We start from the raw sequence: 16,587 nt of genomic DNA on the forward strand, positions 1-16,587 counted from the left end.
AGAAACGAGACGGTCATTTGCGGAATCGCCAGTTCACGGGATTGGCCAGTCGTTTCAGCGGGTGCGAGAGAGAAAATCTGGGGGCGTTTGCGCCTTAAATTTCTCCCTTTACCTAGGTACCACGGCGGAGCAGTTTCTTTGCTCGTTCTGTCCCTAGGCGTGCCTTGGCGTGGAGGCATTTTGCCGTGTGTCGGCTGGCGATCCGTGCGTCGTGTACAAGTTTTCCTCGTGCGTCTCCTTGGGTGTTGCTGGCACAGTGCACTGGCGCGAACGATTGTTGTCGTTTGGTCAGTGGTCTCCCGTGAAGGCGAGTATGATATGGCGTTGCCCTGTCACTACCAGTGTCACACGTATACTTCTGATCGCGATCGGCACCGATCCGGATCGAAATTCTCGACTGTGATTGGGTCTCTCGCTCATTTTGTCCAAAGGAGGCAATCACGACCGCGAAATTCGATCAGGATCGGGCGTGATCGCGATCAGCGGTGAGCCAGAACACAAGATACACACACAGCGCACACTGTCAACAATTTCATTGCGAAAGCATTGCGACCTTTGAAGATTAGAGCATGGCACTAGTCACTTGATAGATATAGCATATATTACATATATAGCAAAATATATAGCATCTTTACAGTTTGCCCTGTGTGCGCGTTTTCGTTCCTTGCTTGTGCCTCTGTCACACTGGTATCTTACCGTCCTCGCGAATTTTTCCATGCGTCGAACGCTTCGAGAGGGCTCAGTTGCGCGTTATTCAATTGCCATAATTTAAACTTTAAAATACTACTAACTTGTAGCGTGGGGTCCTTTTTTTCACGTTTCTGTGTCTTCGTCCGCTTCCGCTGCTGCCTTAGTATGTCAAACGGCAAACTTCTGACTGCTGTTGCAGAAGTCTTGGCGTCACAAGTTGGCGGCTGGACGTAATAATATTTATTTTAAGTCCAGCACGCTTAGGCCTCCGCCACTCCAATCTACGGACTATCCTGCTTCCAGCTTTGATCTCCCCACTACCCCTTGGGTGCCCTGGGGATCCTGCGCCGCCTGCTTTATTATAACCTCAGGTCCTCTCCTGAGGCCTCCGGTTGCATGTGCCCTCCTGGAGCAGTGCTTGTAAAAAATCCAATCTATCGTCGCGACTTAAAAAGCGACCTGCGACTTATACAACACCAGTCAGAACCTTGCCTGTCGAACCAAGTCATTCTCACCTAATTATTTAAATGATTAAGCAACTTCTGTAGGTGTCGGTCAATGTCATATTAAGCGACTGGTGAATTTGTTCTCTTTACTGGACGGATCCTGCATCTCGGCATGTATTTTGTAGCTGTGTATTCGTATAGATGTAGGAGCTCGGTGGGAGATCTATCAGTGCAGGCAGCATGTGCTAACACCATGTGGCAGATACTGCTTGATAATTTCTAGTATATCATACCCGCGCGCAGCTATCGTGTGCGCCACAGCCCTTATAAGTTATTTGGCTCAGCCATAAGTTCCAGCTTTGCTCCGACACCACTTAAGTGCTGGTTTCCCATGTCTGTCTGTCCACCCAGTTCTTTAAGCTGACAATGGCCGCTGTCATATTAATTTTCATTTTTCGTTGCCAGGATCGTGATCCCCAACTTCACATTGCATTGGTACGAATAATAAGAAAACTTTGACCACTATTGTCACCACTTTGATTAAAGTTCAGGTCCTTGCAATAATGTGCATTTCACTGTTCAGTGAAAAAGCGCTGAACAGACTTGAGTGCCCGACTATAGACATCCTACACCTAAGTTCTCTCTCTTTCACTCCCCATTCCCCTCCCCACATGTAGGGTAGCAAACTGGACTCAGTCTGGTTAACCTCCCTGCCTTTCCGTCTTCCCTTCTCTCTCTCTCTCACTGTTCAGCTACCCACAGCACTAGCTATTAAGCACTTTTGCTCCATTGTATATCTGTCATGAAAAACTAGCATCAACATACATAATTACGGACGCTATGATTCAATTATGCACTCAGCATCTCTGTAAACTTGCAACATTCACCCTCTCAAGCATAAAGCGCACTCTCAAGGGCCATCATAAAACAATATCTATACATTTCTTTTCTTGGTAGTTCTTTGAAAGTATATTTTTTTCACTAGAAGGTTGGTAACAATGAGCACCTCACCGTCATGGGCTACCAGTTTGGTGCAATGTCCCACTCATTATAAAAATCTTATACTAGATGGATCGTCATTTGAAGAAAACCAGTTCTTTAACAAATGGTCCATTCTGCGTTATGGTTCTACCTACCTGTCTTCTACAAGCAATGCATTCACATATGAAAGAACTGTATATAATGATAGTGATGAAGCAGTGCATCTGAAATAACCTTTGACATCATCACAGGAACTTGGAAACAGGTACCACATAGTGATAACTTCGATAATCATTAATCATGTCTTATACATGGCTGGACATGTTTTCGTTCGCTTCTGGCCTTCCTTGGGTCACATGATATTTTCTGTACCTCACAATGAGACCTTGAAGCATAGGCATCTAAGGCTTTCACCTTAAAATGGAAGGACGCAAAATTGATTGCTTCCCCTGAAAATGAACTACTTGTACTTTGTTTAATTTATTCACTTGAGAAATGCACATATAATACCATCCATATTAACATAGCAGCATAGGCGGAGACTATGTGGGGGGCTCTGGGGCCCGAGCCCCCTCCGGAGATTTCCCGGGGGAGGGGGGGGCTGAGCCCCCCACCCTAGGCGAAGCCGAAGCCTCCCTCCCCCTTCCCCCCCACACACACACCTAAAGTGCCAATACCAGTGCTTTGTCACCCACATCATTTGAGGTTTCTTTTCACTTTCCTCGACTTTTTCCCTTGAAATTTTACTGAGGCTAATAGCTTACTGCATCCTTGTTGGCGCAGACTTGAACGGCTTTTAATTAATATTTTCGATTATTTCTGCAAAAAAGAATGTTAAATTATGCGGTTTTATTTGCCGAAACCACGATCTCATTGTGAGGCACCGCATAGTGGGGGACTCCGGAAACTTGGACCACGGGGGGCTCTTTAACATGTACATAAATCTAAGTACATTGGTGTTTTCACATTTCGCCCCCATCGAAATGCGGCCGTCGTGGCCGGGATTAGATGTGGCGATATCGAGCTTAGCAGCCATATTATCTCGAGCTTAACACGAGATAACATGGCTGTTAAGCTCGAGATCTCGCGATCTTGAGCTTAACACCATAGCCACAAAGCAACCACGGCGGGTCACTTTATTTCTTCAAATCCTGACAATAGGGGGACACGGCCATCAGAAGCACTCGCGGTGGCTGCCTTATCCATACTTTCTCACTTCAACATTATTTTAAATTTCCACTGTAAACACCATGCACATATGCAATATATTTAAATATACACACAGGACAAAGTTTATAATATTTTTGAAAGAGATGGAGGCAGCCAATCAAGAATTATTTATAACGGTATGGATAGCCTATGTCTAGAGAATGAATATGTTGTTGTATGCTCACGACGCTTCAAATTGTTTTGCGTGCTTTTTTGATCATGAATGAAACCTATAAACTTCACTGACTCCGTCAGCAGACTCTTTTATCAATGGCGTATGAAATGCACGTGAATGTTGTGTGTCTCGGTGTTGCTTCTTTTTACAGTAAGTAATGTCAACGACTCATGAAAAAAAGAACATTTCTAATAACTTACAACATTTATTACGGATGGTAACATCATCACTTACATGCAAACGTAAATATATAGAGTGTCCCAATTAATTATAATGCACCAAGATTTAAAAAGAGAGCAATGCTTTACTCGAAGAAAACCTAGCGAATATTGTTTACAGTACATTGCAGTAGCTGCTAGTAATTTTTTCGTTACAGATTTAATTTGATCATTTAATTAATTATCTAAGTCGACATGTACTATCCTAATTATCAAATTATAAATGAGGCATCTAAAGGCACAGCCAAGGGACATCTAACTGCGATATTTTCAGCGACGTACTAATTGCGTACTAATTTTTTATGATAGATAAATAAACCCTGTGAAATATGGAGAATACCACATGACTGTGCTCCCACTCGCATCATAAAGCAGCGCCCTCGAACATGCTCCCTCTGAGTAATCCAGGATGAAATAAAGGAAATAAAGAAAAATATTGTGATCGACCTAATGCCTCATCTGCCGCATCCCTGCTGAAGTAACACGTCTCGTTTGGTGTTACCTGGAAAAAAGTTGTGATAGCTGTTGTTTTAGCGTAGATAAAGTGCACGGATTTTTTTTTTTTTTTTTTTGCTGCAGAACCTGTCACCACAAAAGTGAATTGACGTCAGTGCAAAGATTTAAAGGTACGTTTTGTTCCATCCCATTTGCCATGTGTTTCTCTAATGAGCACCCAGTAAGCATGATCCTCGCCTTGGCATCTGCAAATGGCAACAAGAGGAAGACTGCAAATATGTATATCACTAATGGAAGTGTGGCGGTAGACCAAATGCATCGACTATCATCAGAAGTTGTGAAAACCTGAGACAAACCGGCAGCTTCAACAAACCGGCTGAAGACTCCACGTTTGAGTCCTAGCCTACGCAGGGATGTTCTAGCATTTATGGCCTCAAATCCTCATGCTAGCATGCGGAACGTGGCCGCCCAGGTACCAATTTCCAAGTCAGTTTGGAGAATTCTAAATGACAGCCTTTCACCCGTCCCACCTTAACCAGCAACAATGCTTGGAAGATAGGGACCCGTAGAATCGTTTAAATTTCTCGCAAAAGCCCATGAGTCATCATACCTTTTGAGCAACATCATGTGCACAGATGAAGCCAATTTTCGCCGAAACGCCTAGGTACATTTGCATAATGCGCACTAGTGGAGGGACTCCAATGCACGCTGTGTGAAGTGCAATAGGCACCAGTACCAGTAGTTGCCCAAATTGTGATTCAGAATTTATGCTGGTGCTATAATCGGTCCCATCTTCTTTGATCACATACTCACTGGACAGTGTTACATCAACAAAATCCTTGAAGGAGTGGTGAATGAGTTTCTCTGTGAAGTCCCGCTGTCACCTCTTCCGCTTCTGTGGTATCAGCAAGATAGGGCACCCGCACACAGCAGCAGCCAAGCACGAAACTGGTTGGATGCGACTTTCAATGCGCAATAGATTGGAAGGCACAGGCCTGTGAATTGGCCCGCTAGGTCATGTGACCTCTCTCCACTCGATTTCTTTCTTTGGGGTTATTTATGTGAATGATCTTGCTTACGTAATTGAGATAGAGTCAGATTAGTTCAAGGCAAGGATAACGGATGTCTGCTGTAGAACTCCGGCGTCGGTCATCAAGAAAGCCACTGAAGATGTTTCATATTTAAAACAGCACCAAAATACACGGACAAGGAAGGACACAGAACGAGCGCTGACTGCCGACAACACCTTTATTGAAGTGTGCACAAATATATACAATTCGCAATGGGCATAAAGAGAGTAAAAGAAGAAAGGCAAGGCGAGTCATTGTCGTTCAACTCCTGCTGCGCATGCGTCAATAACATTAAACTTGAGCAAGGTTAGTGACATGTTAGTCGCACATTCAGCCACACAAACTATAAACAAAAATACTAGTGACCTATTTCACTAAGTGCCCCTTAATTCATAGAATAAGGGTTCTCTCTTCTTTAACATGTCCAGCCTGCTCAATTGTTAGCGGCGGTGTGGTGTACAATCTTTACAACGAAGTGACCAGTATTACGAACGATTTTGGAGTTCCCAGGCACTTTCTTATGTCTTTGACTGTACATGTCAATGCCCATGTATCTGTAACCCTGAAGGTCCAAGCCAAGTAGGTCCACTTGCTAAGTTTCTGTTACTGAGTAAGATGCATGCTAATCCCATTTTTTTTAAGACTTGCATGCCAAAGAACCAGCAATAAGTGCAACATTTTTGCTCAAAGTATAGATCAGAAGACACTTCTTGAAGCAAACCAGCTTGGTGCCTTTGTACAAATGCTGCTTAGTCACTAAAAGTCGTACCATAACATGTTTGAGGAAAATCGATTAGAACATTGATGCTTTAATGCAGTGCTGCTGTCGTGCTTAACACCGCACTGTAAGTCAATTAGAACGCAGTATTTTCTCATTCCAGTTACAGTGGAATCTTGCTAATCCCAGTGGTTCTGAGGCACCACAATGCATTATTGCTGTAAAAATTTTGCAAAGCCTTTGCCAGTAGGCATTGAGCTGTCATGCTCATTTCAATATGCCTTTGTCTTCTTCACAACCTTGTGTTATACTGTGAGATGTGGATCCTTCAAATATTACAGGAACTTGCATGGCTTGTGTACAGGATACAACATTTCTTGGGAGTGTTCTCAGCCTAGGTTGTGAAAGACTGCTTTAAACTCATGGGGACAACTGAGAGTGACAAGAGGCATTATTTTGTTGAGGTAAGCAATCCTTAAGCTAAACCAAGAGGTAGTATGCATGATTGGAACTGAACTTTCATATTGAGTGAGCAATCCTCTAGCAGCACTGGCACGATGCTTAGATCTCTGTGCTTCGTGCAGTTCTTTTTCTTTGCCTTGTTGTTGCCACAGTGTTTCACTTTCCTGCATTCGTGTCATTGACTCTTGCTAAGCTTGTGCAATTTTTCCTCCATGCAAGCATGGACTGATTTATCTTCTGTTTGGGAAACAGTCATAGTTTGTCCAGTGACCCACTGGGCTATGTGAATAATGTACACAATGATACCATTTCAGACTTTTCAATCATCATGATGTCGATGGCACTGTCTTCAAAAATCACCATTGGATTGCCCCTCTTCAGCAGGCAAGGCAGCAGCAGCACCAATAGGTGTGGTACCATGATAATGCTTACTGCATATGTTCTGACCATCCCTTCATTGCTTCATAGCTTCATTGCCCACATAGTCGGTGCCTTAATTTTATTCCTACATATGCCCAGGTGGTGTCCCAATCCTGTAGCCCTCTGGTGAGCGGGGATATTGAGATGAACCATCGCCCTATTAGACCAACTAAATGTTCACAGGATAAAAATTGTAATCTTGGTCCCCCACTTGATTAATGGCTAATGTCATGACTATTGTAGGGTTGATAGCTCAGATATGTTGAAATAATTTTTGCTCTTCAAAATGAGAAAACACGACATTGCTGAACTGTGGCTGTTCGTCAACTCTTGATATTAAACAATAAAAAATCTTACCGCCCTCAAATAGTTTGTGCGCGGTTTACAAGCTGGAACATACATTCAACAAACTTTCTCCTCAAAACTTAATAACCGCTTCTCAGAATTACAATATTGAAAATTGTTCATGGCAGAACAGCTCTTTTTGCATCATTTTGTGGAGTCTTGATAACAGCAATCCCTTGCTATTGAAAGTTGCAACATTCTTTTCATTAACAGTGAAGTTCGAATTCTTTCAAGTCCTTTTAAAAAAAAAAAATAGGAGGCTTGGGACATATTGTGATATAGGGCCTATGCAGGCATTTTTAAACTACTGGAATAACAAGTTAACATTCACGAATGCTTGTACTGAGAAAAAGGTACTGAGTTCGATTTATCTAAGCAGTGGTTCATACACACCTCTAACACCACCCCAGGAGGAGCCAAACACTGCCAAACTTTTTCCAATATAACCCCCCCCCCCCCTCCCCCTCCTTACTTTCTCCCGCACGCAAGAGGTATTTGCCAAATGCCAGTTAGGTCAGAAGAGACAAAATAGAAAGGTGTCTTTTTGCACCTCTTGTTCATCGAGCAATGTTTAAGAAAAAATGAGGACATACAAGGCACTGTTTCCAACTAAATTTTTTATCCAAGAAAACCAATATACAGTAAACTACCACTTGAACGTCACTTGAACAAATTATTCAGCTGTACGAACTTTTTTATATCCCCCATCGAAACGCCATTCAACCCAATGCAAATGCCTTTCAGTTTAACAAAATTCAGTACAGTGGCATTTCACTTCTGTGAACATATTCTGCTACATCATCATCATCATCATAATTTTTATTTTCACCACTGGATACAAGGTGAAAAAGGGAGAGCCGGAAAAAAAGCCGAATTCTCTTCGGCTTGACAAAGTTCCGGTCTCCCAGACAGGCACGGAAGCAGCTGGTGTAGCAATACAATTACGGATAAAGTGTGGATATAAGAGTTTTTAAGCGCAAATACATATAGAAATTTTCATGTTATTACATGGAAACTAGTTGTAATACAGTTGTGTCAAATGACTCCCAGTATACAATTATAATCTGTTATCTTGCATATTATTATTTAACACAGGCTCAGTTGCATATATCATAGTGGACTTGGAAGCACCAAACGAGCGCGGATGCTGATCAAATTTTTTCTGATCGCACAGATCGTGCTGTCGAGGACCGGATTCGTCGACGCAGGGTCTGAGCATGCGCTGCATCAGGCCTATCTACTGCTACCTCTGGCTGTCTGCCCTGCTGGCTTCATCGGACGAAACAAGTCGCAGGAAGCTGTACCACGTGCACTGCACTGGGACCACCTGACCAGCACGGTGACGTCGACAGAGACACCATGGCACCCGGATAAAAGCAGCAGCCTTTTCGACGTTACCTTCAGTGGACTTGGAAGCACTGAACGAGTACGGATGCTGATCGAATTTTTTCTGATCGCGCAGGTTAGTGACCAGCATTTAGTCTCTTCAACTAGAGACAATGACGTAACGTTAATGGTGCTCCCAAGTCCACAATGCTGTGTTGCTATTTTGCAAGATTGTTTTAATGTTGTCTGCTTAATGTTACTAACATTCGGAGACGTTGAACAAAATCCAGGTCCTGGCTCTGATTCAGATGAATGTTCGCAGCGGGAACTAATGAAACGCATTCTAAGAGAACAAAAGGAAACGAACAAAACACTGAAACAACTGTCTTCAAATATCAAGCACGTGGAGACAATAGTTGCAGATTTGCAAGAAAGAATGACAGTTATTGAGAATGAAAGGGGATTATGGAAAGAATGCGAAGACAAGATAGTACACTGCGAGGAATCTTGTAAATCTACCATGACGCAAGTAGAATTTCTGGCATCGAAGGTCGATGATCTAGAAAATAGAAGTAGGCGGAATAACCTAGTAATTTATGGATTAAGAGAGAGCTCTGCTGAAGATGTTAAAACACTTGAAGAAGAAGTGCGAGACGGTATATTTAGGAAGATCCTAGGAATAGAAGTTAACTCAATAGAACGACTTCACAAAATTGGTACAAAGCAAAGCCAAAGGACACGCCCTGTTATTATCAGGCTATTCAACTTCGCTGAGAAAAACAAAATATTATCAAGCTGCTTCAAGCTGAAAAACACCCAGATTTCAATATCCGAAGATTTCTCAAAGAAAGTATGCGACACACTTGCTAAATTATGGCGTTCTGCAGTAAGTGACAAGGCGAAAGGGGCAAAGGTATCTCTGGCATTTGATAAACTAAAAATAAATGGCAAAACCTTCATATGGAATGAGTGTGAGGACAGAAGAATTGAACTATCTAAACCGATAACTTCTGCACATGCTGGCTCAGCAGCTCGCGATTGCACGTGACAACAATGTACGAAATGTATCAGAGTGTTATCACTGAATGCGCGCAGCGTAGTCAATAACTTCAGCCTACCTGAAAGCATAGTTGCAGCCCATCACCCACACGTTATAGTCATCACGGAAACCTGGCTTCACGAAAGCGTCCAGGATTCCGAAGTGTTTCTGCCTTATTGGCTCATACGGAAAGACAGAGAATCGCGGGGGGGAGGTGTTGCTGTCGCAATTAAATCTAACATAAAATTCACAGTTTTAAACAGCATACCTGACCATGAAAGCGTATGGTGTAAACTTACATTTAATGGAAAAAGCATATTTCTGGGTGGCCTATATCGACCTCCGAATGCGCCCCCTGTATACCTAGACGTTATGCACAATTACATTGCACAACACACTAATTCACGTTCCAATATTATCATCACAGGTGATTTCAATTTACCAGGAATCAACTGGTCTAATCTTTCGCACAACAGCTGTGACGCAAAAAGTGCTGAATCTCTGTTGTTCATGTCATTTACCTTTTCTCTAGACCAGCTAGTTTCCGAACCGACTAGAATAGCTGGTCCGTCATGTTCTGTGCTTAATCTGATGTTCGTAAGCAGTCTATTTCAAAATAACACATTAAACGTTGAAAATAGCATTTCGGACCATAAAATGATTGTATTCTCCTGTCCAATTTTAGGAAACCGTGAACGCGTTAAGCCATCGATTGCTGTTATCAGGGATTACTCAAGAGCGGATGACAATGCTATCTCAGAATATTTAAACGCCTGCTTTCTGCAGTTTTCATTACTTCATGACGTAAATTAATTATGGTTATGTTTTAAGCGTATTGTGCACTTTTGTGAAGAAAACTACATTCCCTCCAGAAAGAAACGAGTGAACAGAGAACATCCTTGGGTATCGCGCGAAGTAATATATTTAAAACGAAAAATTAAGAGGAAGCGCAGAAAGAAAACCACACGTGACCTTCAAGATCTCATACGCTTACTACAATATAAGATCCATATGGCCAAGGAGCGTTTTTTCACTGTTACTCTGCCTTCTTACCTGACGAATAAACCACAAAAATTCTGGCGCTACCTATCGAGGGAGCGGCACACCGTATCGCAGATTACTGTTTCGAACGAGACAGTTGTTCAGCCTGACGTCATAGCAAGCAAATTTAATGAATTTTTTCAATCTGTATTTAACAGAACTACCTTTAACGGTCCCTCTCCACAGTATCAGTTCGAGAATCCAATGCCTGAAATAGATATTGACCTACAAGGAATTTTTTTACTCTTACAAAAACTGGATGTAAAGAATCCCTGTGGCTCTGATCTTATATCAAATGCTTTTTTGCAAAAACATGCAGTTTGGACGTCAAAATACTTACACGTAATTTACAGGCGATCTTTGGAAACTTCAGTGATACCTGATGACTGGCGAAGGGCCAAAGTAATACCTGTGCACAAATCTGGCTCTAAACTCGACGTAACTATAGACCTGTTTCATTAACATGTACATCCAGTAAATTGTTCGAACATATTATTTATAAGGCCATAATATTGCACTTGGAGAATAATAACCTACAATACAGCCGGCAACATGGATTCTGTTCAAGTCTAAGTACTATTACTCAGCTGAGTTAACCCATGATGTAGCTACATCAATAAATAACAGAAGCCAAATAGATGCCATTTTCTTAGATATTTCAAAGGCCTTTGATGTTATTCCTCATCCAGATCTTATTACTAAACTAATTGCCATTGGTGTACACGAGAAAACAGTATCGTGGATCAAGAACTATCTCGAAAACCGAAAGCAATGCGTAGCTGTGAATGATATTACATCTGATTACATCAACGTTTTTTTTCTGGTGTTCCGCAACGCTCGGTTCTTGCGCCCCTCCTATTTCTGATCTACATCAATGATATTCGTTCATGCGTTCAGCCGCCTATTCAAATGCGCCTATTCGCCGATTAACGTGTAGTGTACACAACAGTGAATACTGTAGCACGGCTGAATCTGCAGTCGTCACGGTGCACCAGTAATCCCGTGATCTGTTACGTCACGTAGGCTTCACTATATATGTAACTTGCGCAACCGCAATAAGGTTGTTGCTCACCCAACTGCTGGCCTGGCTACATGGTAGCAGCGGTGGCAGCGAAACCCAGCCAATATGTCGATGGCGTCCGCGCTACTACCGCCCCCGAAGCCTATGGATCCGTCGCACGACCCTTGGATTGCCTTGAAAACTTGGAAAAGTGAGTTTCTGCTGTTTTCCATTGTTACGCAATTGAACAAGCAGCCAAAAGACGTTCAAGCAGCCACGTTGCTAGTTACCATAGGTGAAGAGGCTAGGAAGTCGTATAGTACCTTCAAGTTCGATGAAGCGGAAGACAGGAATGACGTTGAAGTTCTGATTAAGAAATTTCAGGATCATTACAAGCCTGCAACGAACTTAACATTCCAAGAATTCCGTTTCGGTTCAAGGAACCAAAAAGAAGGCGAGATGTTTAACGAGTGGCTAACAGAACTGCGTGTGTTAGCGAAGAACTGTGAATTTGGGGACGCACCAGTGATCCCGTGATCTGTTACGTCACGTAGGCTTCACTATATATGTAACTTGCGCAACCGCAATAAAGTTGTTGTTCGCCCAGCTGCTGGCCTGGCTACAAATACCAGAGAGGATCGGGTAAAACTAAATGATTCGTTAGCTGCTGTACAAAATTGGTGCAACATTTGTGGTGTGACGAAGAAGATCGGCAGGCTGAAAAGCCCCGTTGCCATCGCATGGCACGTACCCAGTTCGTTCGCTGGCTGCGCCCTACCTGCTGGTGCTGAGTTTGTCGCTGCTGCTCTACGAGCCGAATAAACCCCCTTTACAATTGGTGGAGGTGCTGGGTACGTGCCACGCGATGGCAACGGGGCTTTTCAGCCTGCCGATCTTCTTCGTCACAATCACCTACTCACGTCTCCGCCAATCTTGTGGCATTTTGATCCCAGCGCACCTACAGAACTTCACACTGACGCCAGTGGTGTCGGCCTTGGTGCCGTGCTCGCACAACGCAAGAACACTAATGCCGAATACGTAGTCACCTATGCCAGTCGTGCCCTCACGAAACCTGAGGCCAATTCCTCAGTAACAGAAAAAGAGTGCCTGGCTATCGTATGGGCTCTTCAAAAATTTCGTCCATATGTCTACGGTCGATGCTTTGATGTGGTGACGGATTATCACACTCTTAGCTGGTTGTCCAACCTAAAAGACCCATCGGGCCGCCTCGCTTGGTGGGCCCTCCGAATCCAGGAATGTGATATCCGTGTCGTTTATCGCTCTGGACGCAAACACGCTGACGCCGATGCCCTCTCGCGCTCCCCAGTGACTTCAGACAGCAGCACTTCTACCGACAGACATGACATCTCACCACTTGACATCCTGGACATGGCATCGGAGCAACAAAAAGACCCATGGATCGTCATGGTGTTCGACTTTTTGTCAAATCCTCCGGCAACTTCGGCACCTCGAGCGCTACGCCGACAGGTGCAGCATTTCACAATCCGGGATGGACTTTTATACCGCCGCAACTACCACAATGACGGCCGCAAATGGCTTTTAGTAGTACCTCGCCACCTACGACAAGAGTTCTGCTCCGCTTTTCATTCTGACCCACAGTGTGGTCACGGCGGAGTGTCAAAAACTTGCACACGGCTTTGCCTACAATATTATTAGCGAGGGATGTACACCTTCGTCCACAAATATTTACGCTCCTGCATTGCCTGCCAGCAATGCCAATGTGTCCCGCATCTCTCCACCGCATCTCTCCAACCACTTCCCTGCCCAGCTCAGCCATTTGACCGTGTCGGCATTGATATCTATGGGCCTCTTCCATCTACTGGCGCGGGCAACTGATGGATTGTTGTCGCCGTAGATCATTTGACACGGTATGCTGAAACCGCCGCCTTGCCTGCCGCATCAGCAAAAAACATCGCCTCGTTCATTATAAACAACTTCGTTCTCCGCCATGGCACACCATGTGAACTGTTGAGCGATCGGGGCTGCGTATTCCTCTCAGATGTCCTGCAGTCACTCTTATCTGAATGCCAAATTATTCACCGCACTACTACTGCTTATCATCCACAGACCAATGGCTTAACAGAACGATTCAACAGAACTCTTGGTGACATGCTATCAATTTATGTTGCATCTGACCACTCCAACTGGGACCTTGTACTTCCGTTCGTCACTTACGCATATAACACTGCCTCTCAAGCCACCACCGGATTCTCACCATTTTTTCTGCTTTACGGCCGGCCGCCATCCCTCCAGCACCATTGATACGGTTCTCCCGTACCGGCCGGACCCTGCTGAATGCTCACCTGTTTCTACGGTTGCTCAGCACGCCGAGAAATGCCACCAACTAGCCCGTTCGTTGACGTCTGCTCAACAGTGCCGCCAAAAAGAATGCCATGACCTCAATCCTCCCCCTCACCCCTTCCCCGTCGACTCACTCGTGTGGCTTTGGGTCCCGCCTGTTGCTGCTCCTGGCTTTTCGTCCAAGCTCCTCCCGAAGTACCACGGGCCCTACTGCGTAGTTGCACAAACATCACCAATGAACTACGTGGTCGAACCCGTATCGCCATCTTCCGATCTGCGTCGTCGGGGGCGAGAGACTGTGCACATTGACCGGCTGAAGCAGTATTACGATCCGCCCACCTCTTCCTAGGTTGCCAGGATGGCTACTCTTCAATTCCGGGGGTGATTGTGACGAAGAAGATCGGCAGGCTGAAAAGCCCCGTTGCCACCGCGTGGCACGTACCCAGTTCGTTCGCTGGCTGCGCCCTACCTGCTGGTGCTGAGTTTGTCGCTGCTGCTCTACGAGCCGAATAAACCCCCCTTACAGGGGGATGAAACTGAATGCATCAAAAACTACCAGTATCTCCTTCACTCACAAGAAAAATGCGCTTCAGTTTACATACACAATAAACAATATATCACTAAGAAAATACGAGGAGGTCACATATCTCGGGGTCACTCCTACAATGAAATTAGATTGGGAAACTCATATAAATAATGTGTATGACAAGGCCCTAGGTAAACTACATTTCTTGAGAAGAAAAGTTAGAAACACACCTCCTAGTGTTAAATGCACACAGAACCCTCATTAGACCCTCTTTAGAGTATGCTGACATTATTTGGGCCCCACACCAGAAGTATTTAACCGAGAAACTAGAACGCATACAGAACTTAGCATTGAGATTTATATATTCACAATATTCACGTCAAACGAGCATTACAAACCTGCGCGTCAAGGCTAACGTTCAATCACTGGCTCAACGTAGAATGATTTCCAGATTAAAATTTCTATGCTTACTTTATCACGGCTCCTATTGAGTACCACAAGCAACATACATTCAAGCGCCATTCAGACTTTCTGCCTGAACCAACCATAATAAATCAATACGACACCATCCCAGCCATAATAACACTCGCAAGTACTCTTTATTCCCACACGCCATTTCCCATTGGAACATAGTACCCTCTAGAGCCGTAAATTGCCCATCTGCCAACGCAATTATTGACAGTATTGAGAATCTGGAATTCGAATGGTGATATTGCCTGTATTTCATATGCAGCCTCTGTAGATGCATTCTTATGGTAAACGCTGTTTCGCCTGCTTCCCGGACGGCTCATTTAAACAGTGTATATATTTATTGAGTATGTTCATTTTTGTGTGTGCTAATGCTCTTTGTTTTGGATACACTAGTTTAAGTTTATTCTTTTTTTTGTACTGTATTCCATGTTGTAACCACTCCTGCATGGGCCCGACGATGGCCTGCAGTATTGTAAAATAAATAAATAAATAAGAATGCAAAAACAATATATGTATACATATATACACATATACATACACACACATACATATATAGATATAACAAATTTCACAGAAGTTTACAATAAACACAAGTTACCATCAGGAAACGTTCTTTTTTTTTAGAAATTATTTTACATACTTGCAAATATATATGTGCATCTATGTTAAAAAACATAAAAAAAGAAAAATCTGCATATAGGCTGCTGCTTTCGCGACAGACATCTCGGCAATGTAGCCCAGGGCGTCGTCACATCCTTGAATTTTAACAAACGTGAAGACGCCCTTTGCAGCATCCAGTTCACGACACGAAACCCTGCCACGTGGTTCGGGCACAATCACTGCAGTGGAAACCTGGATTCTAGGAATAGTAGTTACTAGTGTGAACGTATAAACAAAATGAGAATATATGACAAGTTCTACGGAACTGTTGGAGCAGTTGACAATACACATCTATAAGAACAAATCCAATATTTTAGTTATGTTTAGAGATAACACATCAACATGTTGGTTAAAATAGTTAAGTAGGGAAGGTAGTGTATGTTTAAGGCATTGGCAGCCATATTTAGTATGTGAAAAAGGGATCTGCCATGGTGCCTGGTGACGATATGAATATGCACTTCTATTTTGTTGTAGAGTTGCCGGGGCTAGGAATGAATCGAGTTTTCCCAGCATAGTATTTCTATAGCTTAGTAATGTTTTGAATTTATATATGTCACGGGCTCTGATTATTCTGTTTTGTTGGAAAAGCTCTTGCGTATGCTCGAAAAAACAAACGTTCGCTATCACCCGAATTGCTTTCTCTTGAAGTATTTCCAGCATTTGAATATTTTGCGCTGTAGTGTTACCCTATATAAGTGAACAGTAACTGAGGTGTGGATGGAGAAGAGCATGATAAATGAGACGCTTAACTTGAAAAGGTAATGCACTTCAATTGCAATTTAACACACCTACAACTTTTCATACCTTTGAGCAAATATGACTGACGTGTTCATTCCAGGACATATGCTCTGTGAGTATTATGCCTAGGGTTTTTATGGATGACGTAATGTTAATTTTATACAGACCCCACACAATATTATCTGGCAATGTAGTAGAACTTCCCAGAGCATGAAAAACAACGCATTTTGTTTTGGTTTCATTGAGGATGAGGCCGTTTGCCTTAGACCATGCT

General features: G+C 43.4%; 1 protein-coding gene across 23 annotated transcripts in view; it reads left to right on the forward strand.

Annotated features, from left to right (window-relative positions):
- The first annotated feature begins 43 nt into the window (after positions 1-43).
- The window catches only part of LOC139054369 (uncharacterized), a 48,835-nt gene continuing 32,291 nt past the window's right edge, over positions 44-16,587 (forward strand). For 2 of the 23 annotated variants that reach the window (XM_070531264.1, XM_070531262.1), the window contains exons 1-4: positions 44-307; positions 4,299-4,345; positions 6,305-6,427; positions 8,365-8,652. In XM_070531264.1, coding sequence (XP_070387365.1) covers positions 6,386-6,427; positions 8,365-8,652 — 330 coding nt within the window. In that variant the 5' untranslated portion in view covers positions 44-307; positions 4,299-4,345; positions 6,305-6,385. The other 21 variants (XM_070531260.1, XM_070531259.1, XR_011511159.1 and 18 more) reach the window with 20 other exon arrangements.

This window comes from Dermacentor albipictus, chromosome 1, assembly GCF_038994185.2.
Source record: "Dermacentor albipictus isolate Rhodes 1998 colony chromosome 1, USDA_Dalb.pri_finalv2, whole genome shotgun sequence".
NCBI classification, from domain to species: Eukaryota; Metazoa; Arthropoda; class Arachnida; order Ixodida; family Ixodidae; genus Dermacentor; species Dermacentor albipictus.